This window comes from Erinaceus europaeus, chromosome 17 (genome assembly GCF_950295315.1).
Source record: "Erinaceus europaeus chromosome 17, mEriEur2.1, whole genome shotgun sequence".
Classification (NCBI taxonomy): Eukaryota; Metazoa; Chordata; class Mammalia; order Eulipotyphla; family Erinaceidae; genus Erinaceus; species Erinaceus europaeus.
The window spans coordinates 4,325,040-4,350,800 of record NC_080178.1 but is presented as its reverse complement, the minus strand read 5'-3'; the positions used below and the strand labels follow the sequence as shown (position 1 = coordinate 4,350,800).

At 48.0% G+C, this 25,761-nt stretch overlaps 1 protein-coding gene across 2 annotated transcripts in view; it reads right to left on the bottom strand.

Moving 5' to 3' along the window:
- The window catches only part of MAJIN (membrane anchored junction protein), a 51,426-nt gene that overhangs the window by 2,647 nt on the left and 23,018 nt on the right, over nt 1-25,761 (bottom strand). For both annotated transcript variants that reach the window (XM_060176161.1, XM_060176162.1), the window contains exons 4-10: nt 17,305-17,422; nt 9,359-9,404; nt 6,607-6,682; nt 6,100-6,225; nt 5,873-5,904; nt 3,993-4,084; nt 3,392-3,455 (exon numbers count right to left, since the gene is read on the bottom strand). In XM_060176161.1, the coding sequence (XP_060032144.1) occupies nt 3,392-3,455; nt 3,993-4,084; nt 5,873-5,904; nt 6,100-6,225; nt 6,607-6,682; nt 9,359-9,404; nt 17,305-17,422 (554 nt within the window). The remainder of the gene's footprint in view (nt 1-3,391; nt 3,456-3,992; nt 4,085-5,872; nt 5,905-6,099; nt 6,226-6,606; nt 6,683-9,358; nt 9,405-17,304; nt 17,423-25,761) is intronic.

Here is a 25,761-nt window from a genome sequence, read left to right as displayed (position 1 = left end):
CCTGCAACGCAGCAGGTGTCTCTGTCTCCCCACCTCAATTTCTCTCTGTCCTATCAAACTAGAAAAGGGAAGGAAAAAAAAAAAGGTCTATACACTTCTTTTGGCAATCTTTGCCCCGAAGGTCTAGGTACCCAGCCCTACAGGGGTCCTCACACCATTTCACTGGTGAAGGACTTTCAATGCGGGTCGGGCAAATCCCTAGGAAATTCAAACTGCAGCCCACATCCTGAAGATAGGGTGATATGAGATGCCCCTAACAAGCCCCAGATCTCAACGGTAGTCACCTAAACCATGTTCCGACAGGAGGGAAAGGGAGCTCTGGGGAAAGCTATGCACCTTCCTCATGTCTCCTCTAGATGGGGTGGAAATGGAGTTTTTATTATTATTTGAATTTCTTAATTATCTTTATTTAATAGAGACAACCATAAATTGAGAGGAAAGGGGGTGATGGGGGGAGAGACCTGTGGCATTGCTTTACCACTCATGAAGCTCTCCCCTTGCCAGGGGGTTGAACCTGGCCCCTTAGATGGAGTTTAGAGCACTCAGATGGTTCTTACACATTCTGGAGCCCACTGTCTGGGACTCCTACCTGCTGTGCTGGCCCAGCGAAGGCATGGAGAGGTGGGTAGAGAGGGGCATAGGCAGAGGCAGTGGGGCAGAGGAACAGCCTGCCTTTGAACTGGGGCAGATTCCAGAGCTTTTGACCCCTCCTCAAGTCACAGGAGAGGTTTTCTTTTTTAAAAAACAACTTATTATCATTTATTGATTTATTGGATAGAGACAGCCAGAAATCGAGAGGGAAGGGAGAGATAGAGAGGGAGAGAGACAGAGAGACACCGCAGCCCTGCTTCACCACTTATGAAGCTTTCCCCCTGCAGGTGGAGACCAGGGGCTCACTCGAACCTCGGACCTCACGCACTGTAACGAGTGTGCTCGACCACATGCGCCACCATCTGCCCCCAGGAGAGGTTTTCTAAGGCAAATGTGGCAGAGGGGAAAATTCCTCTGCTCATACGGCAGTTTGTTTTTACCACAGAGAACATACATCTCTCCAAGGCAAAGTTAAGCTTTTTCAGATCTCTAAAAGATTCAAGGTCTCACTTGGGTCATCTGACACAACACAATATCCTGAAAACCGGGTGCAAAGCTGTTGTCCATATGTTCGAGGTCAGATCTGCTCAGAAGTGCAATTCAAATAGTGGTCAAAAAAGTTCCACCTGGGGCCAGGGAGATGCCATGGTGACATAAAGAGACTTTCATGCCTGAGGCTCCGAGGCCTGAGGTTCAGCCTCTGCCATCATCATTAGCCAGAGCTTGGCAACTTTCTGATTCAATAAATAAATCAAAAGTTATACGTACACCAGTCACTTTCATTTCTGGACCAGCTGCCCCCTCTGCCCCATTTTTAATCTCCCCAAATTCTGGGTCTTTAGGTCTGGGGGCTGAGGTAATGAGGGGAAAGGTTCTGTTCTTCCTCTCTCTCCACCCAAACACTGCTCAGGAAACAGAGACCTGACACGCTGTGTTCTGTGCTCAGCCTGCTCAGACTCCTAATGTGTTCAGACGTGCACAGCCCACCCGACTACCCCTGGGTAGAGGGGGAGAGAAGATTAAGCCTTGGACCAGAGAAGCAAACTCAGTTTTTCCAGCTCAAGTGACTTATACTGAGAGTCACTGTGATCGCTTTAATTTAGGAGAAATCCTCTCTCTGGGAACAGAGTCTATGGTGCTCGGCTTTGAGTCAAAATCAATAAACATGTTCTTTTTCGCTCAGAGATTTTTCTAAGCCCAGTATCAGGTTGAAAAGGTAATTGTGTTGAGTAAGAAGCTGTGGGTGCTGTTCTGGAGGGAAATGATGTGTCAAACTAAGAATAGGAAGGTGGGGAGGGTAGAGAGTGCGGGGAATGTTCCTTTCCTAGTAACCGCCTTCCTTGGAGAAAGCATCTTTGTTCTCCAGAGCCATGGGCACTCCTCCTACTTTTCTCTCTTCCTTCTTTTTCTTTTTTTATATTTATTTATTTTCTCTTTTGTTGTCCTTGTTTTTTGTTGTTGTAATTATTGTTATTAATGTCGCTGTTGTTAGGACAGAGAGAAATGGAGAGAGGAGGAGAAGTCAGAGAGGGGAAGAGAAAGACAGACACCTGCAGACCTGCTTCACCGCTTGTGAAGTGACTCCCCTGCAGGTGGGGAGCCGGGGGCTCAAACCGGGATCCTTACACACTGGTCCTTGTGCTTTGTGCCATGTGCGCTTAACCCGCTGCGCTACCATTCGCCCCCCTACTCTAAGTATTTTTACAGCAGCCCAGGAGGTGGCACCGTGGCTAGAGGTCTGCACTTAAAAAGTATGGGATTTCGAGTTTGATCCCTTGTATGGCATACTGTAGCAGAATGATGCTCTGGCTCCCTCGTTTTATCGAATAAAACCTTGTAAGAAATGCTCTCATGGAAGGCCCATGACACTGAGGCGGCCTCAGGACCTCCCCAGTCACATCTCCTAGAGCCATTCTGCACACTCCAGGGGCTCTGGCTTGACGTCACCCAGAGCGTCACACTTCAGGTCTTTGAGCCACTCTGAAGGACTCTGGGAAGCCGCCCTCCCTCCCTCACATCCTGTAGTCTAGGTGAGGGTCTCCTTCACAGCCCTTCTGGACTCCACACTTCCTTTATTCCCGCACAGAAAACGTCCGACAGTTACTGTCTGTCTCGCGGCACAGATGGCATTTCCCCTCTTTTTGTGTGTGGGGGGTGGGGGTGAGCACGAGGTTGTGAGCATTTGGCATCAGGTGGGTAATCGAGGAGTTGCCTGAGAATGTTTCTGTGTAAGTGCTTGTAAGAGTGCTTGCGTTATGGGTTCGGGGAGGCGGTGGAGCGAGCCCTGTCTGGACACTTACGGCCAGCAGGGAAGCCGTGTGAAAGGGTCAAGTTTGACAGCTCTTCTCTGAAGGGAGAGAAAGAGTGAGGGTTGCTTAGAGACTATTACGGAAAAGCAGCCCAGAGGCCACGAGCAGCAGATGTGTGAATGTCTGCCAGGTAACAGACCCCACACGACATCACACGACATCACTCAGCACAGCTGCAGGTGACGTTCCCGTTCCGCTGTCCTGCGGCCCTACACGCCAACCCGCCTGCAGACGTGAGGCCCTCCCAGTCTCAGACAGTCCCTGGCATGGGTGAAGGCAAGTCCTACACCGGATCCCACCTCAGTGCAATTCAGACTGATTTTCTGATCTCAGCTGCAGTGAATCAAGACAGCCCTCTACACCGCAAAGGGAGGACCTCTGAGCAAAGGGCTCAGGGTGGGGACAGGCAGAGTGGCTGCATGCTGTCCTGCGGTCAGTTCAGTCTGTACCAGGCCGGAGATGTGCTGCCCTGCGCGCGCTTTGGTGCTTACCCTCTTGGTCTCCATCAGAGGCTTCTTGCTGCTGGGCCCTTGGCTGCAAGTTCCCATCCTGACCCTGAGGTGGGGGAAACCCAGGAAGTGTTACTGGCGGCAGCGACATCACATTCGATCAAGTGTGGCCCAAATGAGTATTTCAGTGGGTTGGCTATTTTTATACCACGCTTGGCCTGCAGAATAAACTGTGTGGCCAAACTCTTTGGGTGTCGCTTCTGTTCACAGCAGAACCCCACTCTTGAGAAACTCAGGACTCTCGGGGGTGAGGAAAGGATAGAAAAACCATGCATCAAAAGCCAGGGGAGGGAGAGGTATGAGGTCTTATCTCACCAGGAAGTTCAGCCAAAGGGAACACAGCCAAGCAGCGCACCTCTAAGTACTCCCCATTCACCTACGTGGGAAGAAAGCTTCTGCTTCTTCCCCATAGTTGGATTTGCAAGGAAGAGGGACCAGCTCTCTTGCGGCCTTACCTCACTGCAGGTCTGGGGTCTAGACAGCCCCGGGCAAAGGGGACAAGCGCCCAAGGACGAGACCAGCCAGCAAACGAAGTCAGCAAGTCTAGCCGGGGCGCTGGACTCATCCTCTCCTAACTACTGACCTGTCCAGCCCTGGCCCGCTGGGGGACCTGGGTACGTCCTCGTGCTTCCGTTTCCTCCGCAGGTCTCTCACATCTTTTCTGTGTGTGTGGACCTTCGGAAGGGAACCAGATTCCTGATTCCTTTTCCAGAGCTGCTTGCCATTCAGGGGGGAATAGTGAGGAGTACACCCAACAACTGCTGATTATTTTTCTGTATTGCCACCAGGGCTATCACCGGGGCGCAGTGCCAGCACTACAAATCCAGGGCTCCTTGTGGCCATTTTTTCTATTTTATTTTTATCTGACAGCACAGCGAAGTTGAAAAGAAAGGGGGGATATAGAGGAAAGGAGACTGGGACAGCTGCAGACCAGCTTTACTGCTCGTCAAGTCTCCCCCTGCAGGTGGGAGGCGGAGGCTCAAGCCCAGATTCTCAGGCCTGGTGATACGTGCGCTTCATGGGGTGTACCTACCACTGCCCAGCACTGATTTTTTTTTTTTCTGTCACTGGGTCTTCACCATCCTGGATTAATCTTTTTCCAGACAGAGACAGAGAAGGAGGGAGAGACGCCACAGCACCAAAGCTCCCCTGGGCCACATACTTGCTTGAATCTGGACCACAGGCATGACAAAGCTGGAACCCTCCCAGGTGAGTTGTCTTTTTAAAAAATATTTATTTATTTATTCCCTTTTGTTGCCCTTGTTGTTTTATTGTTGTAGTTACTGATGTCATTGTTGAATAGGACAGAGACAAATGGAGAGAGGAGGGGAAGACAGAGAGGGAGAGAAAGATAGACACCTGCAGACCTGCTTCACTGCTTATGAAGCGACTCCCCTGCAGGTGGGGAGCCGGGGGCTTGAACCAGGATCCTTACGCCGGTCCTTGTGCTTTGCACCCCGTGCGCTTAACCCACTGCGCTACCGCCCGACTCCCTTGAATTATCTTAATAAGCCCAAACTGCCCACTTGGAACTCTCAAAAGCTATTCTTTAGACTTCTCTTTTAAATTACTTAAGTCTGACAGTACAAAGAGAAATTAAGAGGGGGAAGGGAGGCACAGAGGAGAGAGACAGACCCCTGCAGAACTTCTTCACAGCTAGTGAAGCTTCCCCCCTGCAGGTGGTAGCTGGGGGCTTGAACCCAAGTCCTTGCACATGGTAACATTGCACTAAACCAGGTGTGCCACTGTCCAGTCCCCTCAAAAGTGATTTCTTAAAATAATAGCATTGCAAATAAGGAGAGACACTCAGAGACAGTCTCACAAACCTAGACGGGGGTGGGGTAGGTGGATTTGTTTTTTCCAACTATTGTGATTGGATCTGGGTAGCAACTAAGGGGTGAAGTAAGAAGGAGAAGCTAGAGCAAGATTTGTTTTTCTAGCTATCAACTGAGTAGTAGAGCGAGAGAGAGAGAGAGAGAGAGAGGCAGGGGCAGGGTGGTGGCGCACCAGGTTAAGTGCACATAGTACAAAGAGCAAGGGTCTGCACAAAGGTCCTGCTTCAGCCCCCAGCTCCTCACCTGCAGGGGGAAGCTTCACAGTGGTGAATCGGATCTGTAGGTGTCTCTCTGTCTTCCTCTCTATCTCCCCTTCCCTCTTGATTTCTCTCTGTCCTATCCAATAATAAAAAAAAAAATGGCCACAAGGAGCAGCGGATTTCTAGTAGAGCCCCAGCAATAACCCTGGAGGCAAAGGGAAGAGAGAGCAGAAAGCGAGGGAGAGAGAGACCGAGACCAGAGCACCGAAGCGTCCTTCAATGCAGTGAGGGCGGGGCTCAGACCTAGCCCCCCCATGACAATGCAGCACACTACCCAGATGAGCTATTTCATCAGCCGTAAACGAGGACTTTCTGGACAACAGGAAGTCATGGCGACAACTTCACTTTACACAGACAGCAGGACTTACCAACTCCAGAGGACTGTGGTTTGCCGAGCTCCCTACAACAGGAAAGCTGAATGTCACAACGCGCACAGTGTTTCCTGGGATTTCTGGCTGCTGCTTACTGGAGAACTGCCCTCTGCATTGTGGGGGGCACAGCCTGACTGGCACCTGGCCACATGCAGCTCACACGCTCACTCCTCCTGGGCTCTTCTCCCCGCTCTACTCCACACGCCCCACATTGCTCTACTCACCTGGTGACAGGTGTTCATGACACCACTTCAGCTCCACGTACAGGGTGAAAACAAACGGGTAGGGGACCAAGATGATTTCCCCGTGTTTGAATTTCAGGTGGGACACTCTCTCCCACTTGCTTTTATCTGAGAAGGGGTGCTAAGGAGGGAGGAGAGAGGACAGTGCAGTGGCTGGGAGCCGGTGCCGTGGGTGAAGCACCAACTCCATTAGGCACCGCACGTGCCAGAGTGAGGTGCGCTGCTTCTCTCCCCCTCACATTCACGTTCATGTACGTGCTCACGCTCTCACAAGGCCTGCTCTCTCTCTCTCTCTCTCTCTCTCTCTCTCTCTCCCTCTCTCTCTCTCCTTCTCTCTCTCAGAAGCCAGTACAAATGCCCAACTACTATTTTATGGGAAAGAGCCTCTCCTTTCCCTGCTTTTCCCTCCAAGCTGGCTGTGCAGTTGTGTTTGCATCTGAATCTGCAATGTGGAGGCCAGTTCATGTTCACGCTGGCAAGAAAGGATACAAGGAAACACAACAAAGTGCTCTGTGGCGAATGGCTGCAGATTGTCCGGGTTGCCCAAGACCACACGAATGGAATCCTGAAAAAAAAATAACAGAAAATGAAATGACTTTGATCAGCTCCATCACTCCGCTCCTCAGTGCTCCACCCCGCCCAGTCTACTCAAAGCCGAGCTGTTTGCTGTTTCCCATTCTGCCTCCTGCTTCCCTGCCCTGCTCCTTCTTGGCTGCTTGGTCATCACTCAGACTTCACCGCTCCAGGCTCTTTTCTCTCAGAAAGACAGAGACAGACACCACAGCACGCAAGCCTCCCTCAGCAGGCTGCACACGGCACAAGTGAGCCAGCCCCTTTCTCTGCCCCCCCCCCCCGCCCCCAGGGAGCCGGAGCAGGAGCTGCTGTGCCCTCCAGCACATGCAAAGCTGGCGAGGAACCTCAGGACCTCACGCTTGAGTCCAGCACCTCAGCCAGCGGTCTCCCCAACACCTGAGGTACAACATACACCCGATCTCTCTCAGTATCCTCCAGTGTGCAACACGCCCTCAGTGAATATGTACCGGTGAAAGAAAGAATACCACTTCGCTCATTTGTTGTTATTCTCCTTGCTCAAACCCTCTTCTACTCTGTGGACAATCAGCCCGTGTTCACTGAGAGAGCTCACTCAACAATTTGGCAAGGGAGACGGACGGTAGCGCAGTGGGTTATGGCGCAAAGCACAAGGACTGGCACAAGGATCCCGGTTCGAACCCCGGCTCCCCACCTGCAGGGGAGTCACTTCACAGGTGGTGAAGCAGGTCTGCAGCTGTCTATCTTTCTCTCCCATCTTCCCCTCCTCTCTTGATTTCTCTCTGTCCTATCCAACAACAATAGTAACAACAACGATAAACAAGGGCAACAAAAGGGAAAAAATGGCCTCCAGGAGCAGTGGATTCGTAGTGCAGGCACCGAGCCCCAGCAATAACCCTGGAGGCAAAAAAAAAAAAAAAAAAAAAAGGCATCAATGGCCTGGGAGGTGGCACAGTGGATGGACTGTGAGACGCTCAGACATGAAGTCCTGAGTTCAGTTCCTAGCATCACATGCACTGAAGTGATGCTCAGTTCTCTCTCCCTCCCTCTAATAAATTGTAGCAACATTTTGGTACATATTTCTCAAAATTGCTTTACTAGGAAAATAACGGTTTCTCAGACAATGGGTAGGCACACCTGTTTCTCTTTTTTGTCTTCAGGTGACGGCAGAAAACATTATTGGCACCTGACCCAGCTCTGCAAGTGAACTTTTTTTTTTGCCTCCAGGGTTATCGCTGGGACTTGGCGTCTGCACTATGAATCCACTGCTCCTGGAAGCCATTCCCCCCCTTTGTTGCCCTTGTTGTTGTATCCTTGTTGTGGTTATTATTTTTTTTATTTATTCCCTTTTGTTGCCCTTGTTTTATTGTTGTAGTTGATTGATGTCATTGTTGTTGGATAGGACAGAGAGAAATAAGAGAGAGGAGGGGAAGACAGGGAAGGGGAAGATAAAGATAGACACCTGCAGACTTGCTTCACTGCTTGTGAAGTGACTCCCCTGCAAGTGGGGAGCCAGGGGCTCGAACCAGGAGCCGGGGGCTCGAACCGGGATCCTTAGGCCGGTCCTTGTGCTTTGCGCCACCTGTGTTTAACCCACTGCATTACCGCCCGACTCCCGTGGTTATTATTGTTATTGTTGATATCGTTCGTTGTTGGATGGGACAGAGAGAAATGGAGAGGGGGAAGAGAAAGACAGACACCTGCAGACCTGCTTCACTGCTTGTGAAGCGACTCCCCTGCAGGTGGGGAGCCTGGGGCTCGAACCGGAATTCTTACTCTGGTCCTTGCGCTTGGCGCATGTGCGCTTAACCCGCTTTGCTACCGTCCAACCCCCAAGTGAACATTTTTTAACAAACTGTCTGAGGCAACACGTGCTGCCAAATTCCAGTCAGAGGCAAGTTCGCCCTTTATTCCTACAATGAATGCAGCATGCCTCTCCCGTCTGTTTCTAATCCTCACCAGTCTCAACAGGTCAGTAGGTATCCGGCCTAAAGTCACACAGTAAGACACAGTAAGACACACAGTCACACAGTAAAGTCACACAGTAAGACACAGTTAAGGCCCGTGAGTTATTTGCTGAGGGTCACACAGCAAATTAGTGGCTCAACCAGGGCTGGAATTCAGAGCCAGTCCCCAGAATCCTGAACTCTTCTGACAAACACTTTTGCCAATTTGCAAGTGTGTCTACCAGCTCAGTCTTCTGAGGATCTGGGTTGAAAAGGAATGAAAATGAAGTGGGAATAAAGCAGTTGCAAATGTTTCCAATTAAACTGAAGACACAACAGCCTTGTCTGTGTATTTACAGTGAGTTTCCTGAACGTCAAGTACCAGGCAGCGGCTGGGACAGTGAAGTTTCCCAGACCCCTGGAAGCGGTACCTCTCCGGAAGCGTCCTCTCTGCCAGCTGCCACAGAGAGCTGGCACAGCTGGGATCTCTTGTGGAGTCAGAATTAACTCCCGGCCTCAAAGGAGCTGGCACTTCAACTAGGAGAACCGAGAAAGGATAAAAGCTTGGAGTTTCCTTGGAAAAACAGTTAACGTTTCCTTGCAGAGGAAACATGTTTAGGAGAAATCAAATAATCAAGCGGAAGTTGTGACTCCGTTTGTAGGAAGAGAATTAAAATTCACATAATGTGACATTGTTTGGTTTTTCAGATTCAAGTTTTCCAGAAATCATTTCATTCTTTCCCTACCTCCAGTTCCTGGAATATGACTTCTTTATTTTCTATCTCTTCCCCTCTAGAAGACAAATAAACAAGAGTCAGTCAAGAGGAGAGTCCTAGAGACAGACTCCCGTAAAGCAAAAATGACATTTCTGCTGAGCTGAATGAAGCATCATGACTAGACAGTTATGTGCTGACCCGGTGACCACTTAGGGGCTGCACCTGACACCTGGCCCACGACGGTGTCACCAGCACTTCCCAGTTGTGCTACACAAGCCAGTGACTTGCTGTTAGATCAGCTGTACTGGAGCCCTAAGGAGCCCTTTCAAGGGGTGGGGAAATGGCATAATGGTTATGCTCTCGAGACTCTCATACCTGAGTCTCAGGTTCAATCCCCCACACCACCATGAGTCAGAGCAGAGCAGCGCTCTGTTAAAAACAAACAAAACCCTTGTGAGCAGGTTTTAAAGGCAAAGACATTGTCATGATACAAAAGTGTAAACCGATGCCGGTAGTCACTAGTGTAGAAGCAAAGGCAACAGGCTGCAGCACAGACTGAGCGAGCTGCAGGCAGCGGCACCAGAAGTTTAGTCGTGTCTACCGCCACACCTGGGAAGAAACTGTTGTATTCAGGATTTCTTTCTTTCTAATTATTTTTAAAGGTTTTATGGGTATTTATTTATTTCCTTTTTGTTGACCTTGTTGTTGTTGTAGTTGTTATTATTGTTGTTATTGATGTCATTGTTGTTGGATAGGCCAGAGAGAAATCGAGAGAGGAGGGGAAGACAGAGAGGGGGAGAGAAAGACACCTGCAGACCTGCTTCACGGCCTGTGAAGCGACTCTCCTGCAGGCGGGGAGCCGGGGGCTCGAACCGGATTCTTCCATCGGTCCTTGCGCTTTGCGCCACGTGCACTTAATCCACTGCGCTACAGCCCAACTCCCTTTTTAATATTTATTTATTCCCTTTTGTTGCCCTTGTTGTTTTGTTGTTGTAGTTATTATTATTGTTGTTATTAATGTCGTTGTTGGATAGGACAGAGAGAAATGGAGAGAGGAGGGGAAGACAGAGAGGGGGAGAGAAAGACAGACACCTGCAGACCTGCTTCACCGCCTGCGAAGCGACTCCCCTGCAGGTGGGAAGCATGGGGCTCGAACTGGGATCCTTGTGCCGGTCCTTGTGCTTTGTGCTACGTGTGCTTAACCCGCTGCACTACCGCCTGACTCCCTTTAAAAATTTTTTATTATCTTTATTAGCTTATTGGATAGAGACAGCCAGAAATTGAGAGGATGGAGGAGATAGAGGTAGAGATTTGAGAAGGAGAGTGACAGAGAGACACCTGCAGCATGGTTTCACCACTCATGAAGCTTTCCCCATGCAGGTGGGGGCCAGGGGCTCAAACCCAGGCCCTTGCACATTGTAACATGTGCGCTCAACCAGATACGCCACCACCAAGCCCCAGGATTTAAGGGAAGACTTATTTACTGATGAGAAAGGCGAGCAAACTTGTGTGGGCAGGCTTCGATGGCACCACCACCCGGTGACTCATTGTTTCCGAGCAAGCAACACAAAAATCAGTAATTTCACAAAACCTCGACCTAATACACGCTTTCTAAATACACCGTGTGGTGTGGTGAGACTGAAGTCCAGGCTAAAATGCCATGGCTGTACTGAGGAAAAGCACTGTACAACTGACAGCTAGCACTGCAAGCTCATCACAGCCTTTGCTGCGGACTGGCATTTGACTTGAATGTCCTCAGCTCATACAATTGGTTTCTATTCCGGTTTGGGTATCTGATATTTCACAGAAATGAACAGAAGGCTTTGATGCTGTGTCACAGATCCTGTATAAGTTTTACCCTGTATTTTTTCTTCCTTCCTTTTAATTTATTTCTTTGTTGCAGGTCGGGTTATTGCTGGGCTCCAGTGCCTGCATGATGACTCCATAGCTCCTAGCAGCCATCATGTGATCAGACAGAAAGACACTGAGGGGAGAGAGAGGAAGAGAGACAGATGGACAGACCCAGCGAGGCTGACTTGCAGCACTACCTCACCGCTTGTGAAGCTTCCCCAAGCAAATGAGGACTAAGGACTCGAACCTGGGTTCACGCGGTAACATGTGCGTTCAGCAGGATGTGCCACTGCCTGCCACCTCCTCCCTTTGTCCCTCCTTCTCTCTTCCCACTTCTGAGATCACACCGTATTTGTCCGCTCTGGCTTATTTCCCTTAACAGGACTCCTCCGAATTCCGTCCACACTGTAGCAGCGGAGACCCATCATGGCTTCCAGCGGAGTCGAACCTGTCTCCACACAGCGCCTCCCTAACTTCTCACCTGCCAGTGGCCATCGGGATTGCCTCCACAGTTGGGCTACTACAAAAGCAATGCAGTGACACCACGCGCACAGCAGCATTAGCTCTTAAACGGTTTGGTGTGTTTTTAGCTAACTTTTGGAGACTGAGCAAAGTAAGGGCCTAACTTCTTTCTCTCACACTCTCTTTTTTTAATTTTTATAAATTTCTCTTTTCAAATAATTTTATTTACTTATTATTGGACAGAGAGAAACTGAGATGGGAGAGGGAGATAGAGAGGGAGAGAGACAGACAGACACCTGCAGCCCTGCTTCACCACTTGTGAAGCTTTCCCCCATAGGTGGGGACCAGGGGCTTGAACCTGGGTCCTTGCGCACTGTCATGTGTGCCCCCCAACTTCTCTTTTCTACATGTGAGCATTCAGTCTTCCCAGACCATTTCCTGGAGACAGTTCTTTTTTTTTTTTTTTTAAGATTTATTTTTTAATGAGAAAGACAGGAGAGAGAAAGAACCAGACATCACTCTGGTACGTGTTGCCAGGGATCGAACTCAGGACCTCACGTTTGAGTCCGTGCCCTACCCACTGCGCCACCTCCCAGACGTGACACTGTTCTTTTTGTTTGTTTGCTTTTGTTGTTGTTTTCCTTCCCTTTTAAGTGGTTTTGGCGTTAAAGCTATTTATTTTTAAATTGTATGAGAACTGTATGAGAGAGAAAACAAATACAGACAGGGCACTCCTTTAGCACCAGGGATCAATCAGACTGAGGCCTTAGGCAGGTAAGGCCTCTATTTAGCGGCTGAGTTATTTCCCCAGCCTCTGGCTTTACTATTTCTAAATTATAGAAAGATATTACTTGACTACCTGGAAATCAGTCACCCACAGATCTGAGAGTTTATTCCTGGGCTCTTGTTCTAGTCTATGGTTCTAAATGTTTGTCCTTGTGCAAACATCATACTTCGAATTACTTGCAGCTTTGTAGGAAGCTCCTAACTGGGGAGTGTGTCTTCCAACTTTTGGCTGCTCGTGACCCTTGAAATCCTAGATGACTTTTTGGGTAGATTTGTGGCCCCCTTTTTTTCTTTTTCAAAATATGCCATTGGGGTTTTGATGGAAATTACACTGCATCTATAGATTGCTTTAAGTACACACCTTTTAACCCATGGGTATATTATTAGTCTGTTTATTTGGATCTTTGGTGACTTTGAGAGTTTTTTTTTTCAGTGTAAAAATCTTATGCTTCCTTGCTTACAATTTCTTGCCAAGAATATCTGTGATACCATCACAGATGGATTGGTTTTTTTACTTACTAATTTTATTGGACAGATAGAGAGAAATCAAGAGGCAATGGGGTCACTGGGAAGGATGGAGGGAAGGAGAAAATTGCAACCCTGCTCCGCCACTTGTGAATCTCCCCGCAAGTAGGGACCGGGGGCTTGAACCCAGGTCCTTACGCATGGTAAAGTGCACTTAACCCAGTGCACCACCACTGGGCCCCTGTAAATGGTGGGCTTTTGTTGCCAGGGTCTTACCAATCTGGTTTTCTCTTTCCCAGACAGAGGAGACACCACAGCACTAGAGCGCGCCCCCAGGTTGTGGGCCTTGGAGCTTGAATCAGACGTGTGCTCGGCAGGCACCTTCCTAAGTACACTCTTTAAAAAAAAAAAAAAAAAGATTTTATTGGGAGTCGGGTGGTAGTGCGATGGGTTAAGTGCACATGGTGCGAAGCGCAAGGACTGATGTAAAGATTCCGGTTCGAGCCCCTGACTCCCCACCTGCAGGGGGGTTGCTTCACAGGCAGTGAAGCAGGGCTGCAGGTGTCTGTCTGTCTCTCCCTGTCTTCCCCTCCTCTCTCCATTTCTCTCTGTCCTATCCAACAACATCAACAATAAAACAAGGGCAACAAAAAGGGAATAAATTAAATAAATAAATATTTTTTAAAAATTTTAAATGATTTTATTGTGTGTAAGAGATGCCAGAGCATAACTCAGCTCTTACATATGTGGGACCAAGGAGCACACCTGTGTTTCTGGGGCTGCAGACATGCAGGTTCCGCGCTCTAGCAAACTGAGTTATCACTCCAGCTTTTAAATGGTTTTCTTACTAGTCTGTTTGCTGCTTATATTATATCAATACAAGTGATATTTGTGTGATTGTGTGGCACCTTGCAGCTATAATGAATCTGCCCACCAGCCTTAAGGTTTTTGTTTATTTTTTGTAGATTTTGTAGATTCTTTAGTTTTCTTTTTTTTAAGTTTAAGTTTTGAAAAATCTTTTATGGGTGGGGGTAAACAGCATAATGGTTATGCAAAGAGATTCTCCGGCCTGAGGCTCCAAAGTCCCAGGTTCAATCCCCTGCACCACCTTAAGCCAGAGCCAAGCAATACTCTGGGTATCTACCTATCTATCTATCATTCTGTAATCTTTATTTACTTATTGGATAGAGACAGCCAGAAATTCAGAGGAAGGGAGGGAGAGAGGAAGAGAAACAGAGACACCTGCAGTCCTGCCTCACCACTTACAAAGCACCTGAGGTAGCGACTGGGGACTTGAACCCAGGTCCTTGCGCACTGTAACATGTGTGCTCAACCAGGTGCACCACCGCTCGACCCCAATTCTTTAGTTTCTACACGAGATGTACCATCTTCAAAGAGTGACAATTCACTTCTCCCTTTCCAACTCACATGATTTATTTTTTCTGGACTGATTAATCTGGGTAGAGCTACAGTGCTATGTTGAATAGAAGTGGCAAAGGAGAATATCCCTATCTTGCTGCTGCTCTTGAAGGAAAAGCTTTAAGTTTTCACCACTGAGTACATTAGCTGTGAGGGTTTCTCCCCCACCCCCATCCCCATCCCCCGAATCCTGGTGCAGTGCTGGAGAATAAACTCACAACCCTGCGCCTACAAGAGACTGGTGAGTTGCCTCCTTGGCCCAATTCATGTATTTATTCATGGAAGAGAGAAAGAGCATCACGCTAGTACATGCACTGCTGGGGATCAAACTTAGAACCTCATTTTTCCACATGAATTGAGATGAGCTATGAACAATTTGTTTTATGAACAATTACATTGTTGGCTTTTGTTGAACCATTTTTGCATTTGTAGGTAAATCCCAGGAACGTAAACGATGGCAATCATCTCGTTTATTCAAAAGCTAGACAGAGCTTTTTACCCAGCCACAGGGCTTCGCTAGAGTGCAGGGCTGCACAGTTCCACCACTCCCAGTGGAATGTATGCATTTTTAAAAACTTAAAAAAAAAATTTTTTTTTTTTTACCAGAGCACTGTTCATCTCTGGCTCATGGTGGTGCGAGGACTTTGGAGCCTCAGGCATGAGCGTCTGTTTGCATAACCATCATGCTATCTACCCTCTGCCCTTTAAGACTTTTAAAATTAAATTAAATTAAATTTATTATTGAATAGACAGAGGTAAAGTAAGAGGGCAAGGGAGATAAGAGAGACAGAGAGACATTTGCAGCCCTGCTTCACCACTCATGAAGCTTTTGTACTTCAGGCAGGGACTAGGGGGCTTGGACCTGCGTACTTACGGACAGTAGTGTGTGAGCTTAACCAGGTGCACCACCGCTTGGCCCCAGAACATAAATATTTTTTCAGGTAGAAGGCGAAAGGCAGAGAGGGGTGAGAGAGACAGAAGGAAGAGAGGCACCTTCATCTCTTGGGAAGCTCCCATCCCATACAATATCCCATGTGGAAGCGCGGGGCTCAGACGCAAGTCCTTGAATGTGGTGAAGTGTGTGCTCTCTGAGGTGAGCCACCTCCTGGCCCTCTAGCTATTTTTATTAGGCTTTTTCTTCCCAATTAATACATACATACATACAGACTGGGAAGTGCAGGATGTGGTGTAGTGGATAAGATGTCAGATTCATGCAAGGACCAGTGTAAGGATCCTGGTTCAAGCCCCCGGCTCCCCACCTGCAGGGGGTCGCTTCACAAGCAGTGAAGCAGGTCTGCAGGTGTCTGTCTTTCCTCCTTTCTGTCTTCCCCTCCCTCTCTCAACTTCTCTGTCCTATCCAACAACAACAACAGCTATAACAACAATAACAACTACAACAAGGGCAACAAAGTGGGAAAAATGGCCTCTAGGAGCAGTGGATTCATAGTGTAGGCACCGAGCCCCAGTGATAACCCTGGAGGCAAAAAAAGAAAAAAAGTCAGACTCATGGGCACAGGGTCCTCTGTTTGACTCCCGGTGGTGTATGTACCAGATGCTCTGGTTCTGTCTCTAAATACTTACTGGGTGTGGAGACAGTGCCGCCAGGAGTACAACAGACTTTCAGGCTTAAGGTTCCAGGGGTCTCAGTGTCGATCCCCGGAGCCACCACAAGACAGAGTTGAGCAGCGCTCTAGCAAAAAGTGACAAACCAACTAACCAATCGGGGCTGGGTAGTGGTGCACCTGGTAGAGCACACACTCACCACCATGTGTGAGGACCAAGTTCAAGTCCCTGGTACTACCTTGAAGGGGAGGAGCTTCATAAGCTGAGCTGCATTTGTCTCTCCTCTCTCTCTTTCCCTCTCCCCATTTCTCTCTTCATTCTCCTTCAAAAAGAAAAATGTAAAATTGACAAGATCAGTGAAGTCATGCAGACACTGAGCCCCAGAAATAACCCTGATGGCAAACAAAACAAAACAAAACAAAACAAACCCTTTATTAATGAGATTAAGATAACTAGAGTGTCACTCTGGCACATACAGTGCCAGGGAGTGGAAATCCTGGGCTCTGTCATGTCACCTTGGGGCCACTTAATCTGTTAACATTTCATCTAAAAACAATCTCTCAAAATTAACATGGTCAACATTTTATTCTTCCGTTTGACTTTTTCTAAATAGTGACAGGTATATCCCACATACTCAAAATCTACGGGGATCCTTAGTATTTATAAAAATGCAAAGGGATGGGAGTCGGGCGGTAGTGCAGCGCATTAAGTGCACATGGCGCAAGGTACAAGGACCAGCATAAGGATCCCGGTTCGAGCCCCCGGCTCCCCACCTGCAGGGGAGTCGCTTCACAGGTGGTGAAGCAGGTCTGCAGGTGTCTGTCTTTCTCTCCCCCTCTCTGTCTTCCCCTCCTCTCTCCATTTCTTTCTGTCCTATCCAACAACGACACCAATAGTAACTACAACAATAAAACAAGGGCAACAAAAGTGAATAAATATTTAAAAATTTTAAAATGCAAAGGTTCTTGATTTTTTTTTATTTTAAAATTATCTTTATTTATTGGATAAAGATAGCCAGAAATTAAGAAGATTGAAATTGAAATTGAGAGAGAGACAGAGAGATACCTGCAGCACTGCTTCACCACCGCCCTTGCAAGTGGGGTTGGGGGGCTTGAACTCAGGTCCTTACACATTATAACAGGTGCACTCAACCAGGTGTGCCAATGCCCAGCCCCAAGGGTTTTTTTTTTTTTGAAACTAACATTTCAAAAGTTTTTCATCACTAATTCTGAAACTGACACAAGTCAAACATGTGAAAGTATGAGCTCCCTGGGAAGTCAGATGTGTCACGCAGCATTTAAAGCTGTGTGTCCCGTGTATAAGGTCTTAAGTTCAATCCCTGGCGCCCCACTCCTACCAGGTGCTATTTCAGCCAGTCTTCTGCATTGGGGGTAGTCACACAAAGTCTACTCGACTGACAGAAACATTACCTGATATTGTTGCCGTATCTGATCTTGAATTTATACACGCTGGTCCCTGCATGAAGAAATCTTGTCTCTGGAAATGGGTAGGTAAAGGGCTTTAAATTCATTGCTTCCAAATAGTAGCCTGAATAAAGAACAAAGATCACAGAGAACAATGAGACAGTTAGAGATGCCGCATATACGGTAAAGATGGTCCACCCAATCTGTATGCTCTTCTATTTTATTTCTGTAGGGGTAGAGACAGAAAGAAGTTGAGAGGGAAGGGGAAGATGGGGGAGGGACAGATGGACACAAACACACACACTACAACCCTGCTTCACTGCTTGTGAAACTTCCTACCCTGCAGGTGGGGGCCGGGGCTCGAACCCAGGTCTTTGTGCCATGTAATGTGTGCGCGCTACAGGATGCATCACAGCCCGCCCCCCTTATAGCACTTTTTCTCTTTTTAAAAAAATATTTATTTATTCCCTTTTGTTGCCCTTGTTTTTTTTTTTTTTTATTGTTGTAGTTATTATTGTTATTGATGTTGTCATTTTTGGATAGGGCAGAGAGAAATGGAGAGAGGAGGGGAAGACAGAGAGGGGGAGAGAAAGATAGACACCTGCAGACCTGCTTCACTGCCTGTGCAACGACTTCCCTGCAGGTGGGGAGCCGGGGCTCGAATAGCAGTTTTTTTTTTAATTGCCACCAGCATTATCACTGGGGCTCAGCGCTGGCACTATGAACCCACTGCTCCTGGCAACCATTTTTCCATGAATGGTTTGTTTGTTTTTTTTCTAGACAGAAATTGAAAGGGAAGGGAAAGACAGAGAGGGAGAGAGAAGGGCAGAGATATATAGCTTAATAGTTCTGCATAGGGATTATCATGCTTGAGTTTCCAAAAGTCCCAGATTCAAGCCCCCGACCACCATCAGCCACAGCTGTACAGTGCTCTGGTTAACAAAAAAAAAAAAAAAAAAAGGAGTCGGGTGGTAGCGCAGCAGGTTAAGCGCATGGGGCGCAAAGTACAACGACTGGCGTAAGGATCCCGGTTCGAGCCCCCGGCTCTCCACCTGCAGGGTAGTCGCTTCACAGGCAGTGAAGCAGGTCTGCAAGTCTCTCTTTCTCTCCCTCTCTCTGTCTTCCCCTCCTCTCTCCATTTCTCGCTGTCCTATCTAACAATGACGACATCAATAACTACAACAACAATAAAAAACAAGGGCAAAAATGGAAATTTAAAAAATGAAAAATAAATAAAAATAAAAAAGAGAGGGAGAGAGAAAGACAGCTGCAGACCTACTTCAATGCTTATGAAGCATCCTCCCTACAGGTAGGGAGTGGGGGGGGGGCTCGAACCTAGATCCTGAAATGGTGATATGTGCGCTTAACCAAGTGCGCTACTGCCTGGCCCCCTTACAGTATCTTTTCATGAACAAAACATCTAATACCTAGCACCACTGCTTCTATGCCAGGTTCAGTTCTGCTGCATCTGGACTGGGTGGTGTAGGCAGCATAGCAGTTCTGCAAAAAGACTTCCACGTCTGAGACTCCAAGGGCTCAGCTTCAATCCCCATCACCACTAGAAACCAGAGCTGGGCGGTGCTCTCCTTAAAAGAGTCTAAACCCCCAGGACCACTGTGCCTCTGCGGGAGGAGAGCTGGGGGGGGGGGGGGGGGGCTGAGATGGTCTCTGCATTTACAACACTGTACAAACCACTTCCTCTGCTGTAAAACGGGTGATGCTAACAGCTAGTGAGCCAAGGGCCTGGGTGGGATTACATCCATTTCTGAAATATTCCTGGAGTCTGCTCTCCTCCCTTGCTTCCACTCACCGAATTCAGGGCCAGTGTGACAAGGGCACATGGCCAATCCCTAAGGAGTCAAAAGGACGCACAATTAGGAACAACTCTGCTGCTGATGAAGTGACAGGACTGGTACACTTCCCGGCCCGTCAGTGCAGCCAACAGCTGGGTACACTAATGTCTGCCCTGCCGGTGGTCTCAAAGAATACCTCAGACCTTCCCTCGTCTCTCCCTCCCTCCCTTTCTTTCTCTCCAGGCCAGTTTCCTGATGGAGACAGAGGAGAAAGGGAGACAGCATGGTGCTAAGGTTCTCCCAGCAGAAGGAGTGAAAAGCACCATGATTTTCTTAGTCACTAGGACTCACTAGGCCTTTTGGTCTCTTTATTTGTAAAGTTGAGATCATAAATTCTGTACTTTCTGTCTCTTCATGTGAGAGTTCAAATAGTATATAATAAGAGTAGGCGTTCCAGCATTCCTGGGGATCAAAGCTTGTTATGTAAAATGTAAAACAGCTGACTTCAGAGACAGCCACAATGAAGCAGACCAGTCACACCGTAAAAACAATCTGGGGGGAGTCCAGCGGCAGCACAGTGGGTTAAGTGCACATGATGCAAAGTGCAAGGACCGGCATAAGGATCCCGGTTCGAGGCCCTGGCTCCCCACCTTCAGGGGAGTTGCTTCACAGGCAGTGAAGCAGGTCTGCAGGTGTCTTTTTCTCCTCCTGTCTTTCCCTCCTCTTTCGACTTCTCTCTGTCCTATCCAACAACAACAACAATAAAACAAGGGCAACAAAAGGGAATAAATAAATAAATATAAAAAACAATCTGGGTGTGTCTCCCTTGGAGAGCGCCCTGCTCTCCACCCCATGTGTGCTGCCAAGTTCATCTGGTCCCGCAGATGGAAGGACGCTTCAGTGCTGCGGTCTCTTTACTCTTTCTACCTGGAAAAACCATCAGCTCCACTGTCCCTACTAGTTTCTCTGGGCTTCTGTTCTATTTACACAGTGACAGCTTTTTTTGGCGGGCTCTATTCTAGGTGTTTTGCACAATTACCTCACTTAATCCTCACGACAAACCTGTAAGGAGATCTATCTAAATGTGACAGGCAGAAGTTGTGAAGACAGCGAAATGATTATGCAAAAAGCCTTTCAAGCCTGAGGCTCTGCGGTCTCAGGTTCAATCTCCAGCACCACCACAAGCAGTGCTCTGGTCTCTGCATCTTTCCCTCTGTAGCTCTCTCATTAAAAATAAATAAGCAAATGAATGAATGAATGAATAAATGTGACACTCAGGAAACTGAGAGATGAAGTAGTCTTCCAAAAGCTGCAAATGACGGAAGTGGGATTCAAACTGAAGCACTGTAAATCCAGACTTCACTCTCTTAACCACTTTGCGCCATCTGCGCTTAACCCGCTGTGCTACTACCGCCTGACTCCCTCTTAATCACTTTACAACTCTGCTCCCTCAAGTTACTAGGAAGAGAAAAAAGATAATAGATTTAAAGAAATTTTGTGTGGTCCGGGAGGTGGCGCAGTGGCTCAAGCCCTGGACTCTCAAACATGAGGTCCAGAGTTCAATCCTCAGCAGCACATGTACAAGAGTGATGTCTGGTTCTTTCTCCTCTTACCTCTCAAATAAATTTTTAAAAATCTTTAATTAAAAAAAAAAAGAAATGTTCTTTTTTTATTTATTTATTTTCCCTGTCACCCTTGTTGCTGGTTTTTTTTTTTTTATTGTTGTTGTAGTTATTGTTGTTATTGATGTCGTCATTTTTGGATAGGACAGAGAGAAATAGAGAGAGGAGGAAAAGACAGAGAGGGAGAGAAAGACACCTGCAGACTTGCTTCACTGCCTGTGAAGTGACTTCCCTGCAGGTGGGGAGCCGGGGCTCGAATGGAGATCCTCATGCCACTCCTTGCGCTTTGTGCCACATGCGCTTAACTAACCACTGCGCTATAGCTCGACCCCCAAGAAATTTTCTAATCAGCAAAATGTATGCACATATGAAGGGCTGTTTTCACTCCTCTTCCTTCTCCTCACCCTGGACCACAGGAGAAAGTCTTGCATGGTGGAAAAGATCTTTGTGCTCAGAGAATGGAATTTCCCACAACTTGCAGAGTTCAAGTTTGGGGCTGCCAGTAAAGAGATATCCCCATGTCTGGGCCTGGCTGCTTGGGATTAGCATGACAAGAGGTTGGAGCCAGGGCTCATCAAACTCTTTATAGAGTCTAACTGCAGTCAAAAGCAAAAAGAAATAGTTGGTACCAACTGCAAAGTTTACCAGAGAGGAAATACTATTCATTTCCTGAGAGAAAAATTCCACATGCCCGCAGCATGGCAGGAAGCAGGGCTAGATGTGAGGAGGCTTGGGGACTAGGTGAATTTCCTAAGCAGGCAGGGAGCTCACCCAGGAAGACCAAGGTTGCCGACACACACACACACACACACACACACACACACACACACACACACACGTCACAAGTCTTCTAAAGTGCAGCCACTTTTCCCTACAGACAGAGTTGGGGGAATCAGGGCACAGGAAATGAAGGGCCCAGAGCGGAAGCCCCCCAGCTGGCTCTCCGAATGGAGCAAACAACCCTTTTCCAACTGGACCTGTTCCTGCTAATTGCGGGCTGCCCACTTCACAAACAGCGTGCACTTAATTACCTCGTCTGAAAGGGAAGATCAGACAACACGATCCAGAACAACACACAGACGTAGGGCTTCAGAGATGTCACAAGGTTATTCCCACACACTTTTTTTTTTTTTTGCCTCCAGCGTTATCGCTGGGGCTCGTGCCTGCACTACAAATCCACTGCTCCTGCAATTCATTATTTTTTCTTTATTGGATAGGACAGAGAGAAATCGAGAGGAGGGGGAGATATAGAGTGAGAGAGATAGAGACACCTACAGACTTGCTTCACCGCTTGTGACAAGACCCTTCAGCCCCCAACAACTGTTTTGATTGACTTGAAGAGTTTCTTGTTGCTTCACTAGAAAACCACATTTGGGAGTCGGGCGGTAACGATTTCCCTGCAGATCTGCCCTGGGAATTGTGTCAGGTTTTGTTCTGTCTGGGCTAGAAAGGGGATGATTAGAGGTCTTCTAACAGAGACGGAGGAAGATGTCCTGAAATCAAGTCAAAAGGCCTTAGTGGACCACTCAGTAGATTACAACAGAGTCTAAGTCAAGGGGGCTTGTGCGCAGCTGCTAAAATGCATGAGGTATCATGTTGAGGACCCAGGCTCAAGCCCCTAGTCCCCACAAGGCCGGGAAGAAGCTTTACAAGTGGCGGAGCTGCAGGTGTCTCCTCCTCTGTCTTTTAAAAACAGTTATTATTTATTGGCTAGAGAAAGAGCTAGATTGAGGGGAGGCAGAGACAGAAAGGGGGAGAGAGAAGGAAAGGGAGAAAAAGACAGACCCACTCATAAAGCTTTTCCCCCTTACAGATGGGGACTAGGGCTTGAACCCAGGTCCCTGAGCCCTGTAATGTGTGCACTTAACAGGCTATACCAGCACTTGTCCTGGTGCCTCCCTTTGTCTCCCTTCCTTCCTCACTTCCTTCCATCCCTCTATCTCCCTATTTCTGTCTTTATTATTCTTCTTCTAGCGTTTGCCCTTCTTCCGTAGCCAGTCAACAACGTCAGGTTGAGCCTGATGTAAAGTTTCGAGACCTCCTTTGAATCTGGAGAGGTGGCAGTCGTTGACTATGTGGGTCATAGTCTGTCTGTAGCCGCAGGGGCAGTTCGGGTCGTCTCTGGCTCCCCAGCGATGGAGCATAGCGGCGCACCGGCCATGGCCTGTTCGATAGCGATTGAGGAGGGCCCAGTCATAACGTGCTAGGTCAAAGCCGGGTTGGCGCTTGCAGGGGTCTGTGATGAGGTGTTTGTTCTTTACCTCAGCTGACTGCCAACTCTGTTTCCAAGAGTCTGGAACAGAGAAGTTCAGTGTAGGCGTAGGGGACCAGATTGGGTGATGAGACGTCAAGCGTTGGGCAGAGTGGGCGAAGATATCCGCGTATATTGGCAGGTCCGGTCGAGCGTAGACGTGGGAAATGAACTTAGATGATGCCGCATCCCGACGAATATCTGGCGGGGCGATGTTGCTAAGAACTGGCAGCCATGGAACCGGGGTGGAATGGATGGTTCCAGAAATTATCCTCATGGAGGAATATAATTTGGAATCGACCAAGTGGACATGGCGGCTACGGAACCATACTGGGGCACAGTATTCTGCAGTGGAATAGCATAATGCCAGAGATGATGATCGTAGTGTGGAAGCGCTCGCGCCCCATGAGGAGCTGGCCAGTCTTGCCATGATGTTATTCCTCGTGCCCACCTTTGCTGCAGTTTTTATGAGATGTTCGTGAAATGACAGAGTGCGATCGAGAGTAACGCCAAGATAGACTGGCTGGGCTTCATGCCGGATTCTCGTATCGCCAAGCTGCACATTAAGCTCACGCAAGGCCGAAGCATGGTGTAGATGGAAAACAGATGATACCGTTTTTGCAGTGCTAGGGATTAGTTGCCATTTTTTACAGTCATCAGATATCAGAGACATGTCTTTCGTGAATGTTTCCTCGAGGATGTCGAACTTGGATGCCTGAGTTGCACATCAGATGTCATCGGTGTAGATGAACTTCCTTGAAGAAGTTTCTGGGAGGTCATTGATGTAAATATTAAATAGCGTAGGAGCCAGAACAGAGCCCTGGGGGAGGCCACTTGAGACAAGTCTCCATCTGCTAGACTTGTCACCCAGATGCACCCGGAATCTTCTGTTTTGGAGAAGAAACGATATAGTGTTGGCCACCCATGGAGGCAGGCATCTTGAGATCTTGACTAGGAGACCACGGTGCCAGACCGTGTCATAGGCTGCTGTGAGATCAACAAAGACAACACCCGTCTTTAAATTCTTCTGGAATCCATTTTCACTGTAAGTTGAGAGGGCCAGGGCTCGTTCGCAGGTAGATCTTCCTGGGCGGAAACCAGCTTGGGCGGGTGGTAGGAATTTCTCTGTAAGAGGAGAAATACGTGACAGAAGCAGCCTCTCAAGGAGTCTGTAAGACACAGAGAGGAGAGAAATTGGCCTATAGCTGGTGGCCAGTGTTGGGTCTTTCTTTGGTTCCAAAACCGCTATAATCTTCGCACGACGCCAAACTTTGGGCATAGACTCAGATTCCAAGATGTGGGACAGGAATGTAGTGAGCCACTTCTTTGCCGCGGGACCCAAGTTAAGGATGAGTTCTGGGGTGATGTTATCATAGCCAGCAGCTGTTCCCGGTTTAAGCCTCTTCAAAGCGTCTTCCAGTTCAGACAGTGTAAAGGGAGAGAGTTTTGGAGATGGACAAGATAACCGGAAGTGGGATGACCACTCATGGGAAATTTCTCTTTTCCAGACTGGGTCGATCTTAGCACATCCAACTTGAGTTAGGTGACTGGCCACTAAGTTTGGAGATACGACATGATGGGAGACGGGAGGGGGTTGTCTTTATTATAATTTGTAAATAAAAAAATTAAAAACCAAAAAGGAGTAAGTCACGTGTCTTCAGTTTCCAGAACCTAAGTGCCTCTTCCACTTCCATCTTAACTCCTAAGTGCTACTGGAAAAACTCCCTTTGGTCGATGGGCCCAGGAATATTGCCCTTACTTTGGAAAAGCTACAGATGGCATGCCATCTTGCCATTCTGCCCAGTAGATGCCCACTAGTACCCACACTACACTCAATGCAGCACTCTGAAAATGCTATCAGCTCCAGGAATCCAAGAGCATTTGCATCTAAGATGGCAGGCAGTGAGGACATTTTACTCAATCCTAGGCACTCTATGTACCTGAGTAGCTTATCACTATGTCCCATGTGAAACTGTCTTGTATATAATAAAATTAATATTAAAAAAAAAAAGATTCCTGGGAGTTGGGCGGTATTGCAGCGGGTTAAGTGCTGTGGTGCAAAGCTCAAGGACCGGCATAAGGATCCCAGTTCGAACCCCCAGCTCCCCACCTGCAGGGGAGTCGCTTCACAAGCAGTGAAGCAGGTCTGCAGGTGTCTGTCTTTCTCTCCCCCTCTTGTCTTCCCTCCTCTCAACGACGACATCAACTACAATAACAACAACAACAATGGCAACAAAAGGGACAATACATAAATAAAAGAAAGTAAAAAATTGGGGTCTGGGTGGCAGAATAATGGCTCTACAGTAAAAACAATGCCATGCCTAAGTCTCCCATGTCCAGTCAGCGCGGAGCTGTGCTCTGGTCTTTCTGTATCTTTCTCTCCCTCCTTAAAATAAAGTGACAAGGGGGCCCAGATGGTAGCGCAGCAGATTAAGCGCACATGGCATAAAGCGCAAGGACCTGGGTAAGGATCTTGGTTCGAGCCCCCGGCTCCCCACCTGCAGGGGGGGAAGCTTCACAGGTGGTGAAGCAGGTCTGCAGGTGTCTGTCTTTCTTTCCCCTCCTCTCTCCATTTCTCTCTGTCCTATCTAACGACGGCATCAATAACAACAAATACAACAACAATAAAACAAGGGCAACAAAAGGGAAAAACATTAGAGAGAGAGTGGCATGAGAGACAGATACCATGGCACCTTCCATGTGGAGGGGGATCCTCTCGGCCTGTGCTCAACCTTTAAAGGGAATTTATTTGCTTTATGACAGACCAGAGCTCCACTCAGGGCCTCCGCTGCAAGAG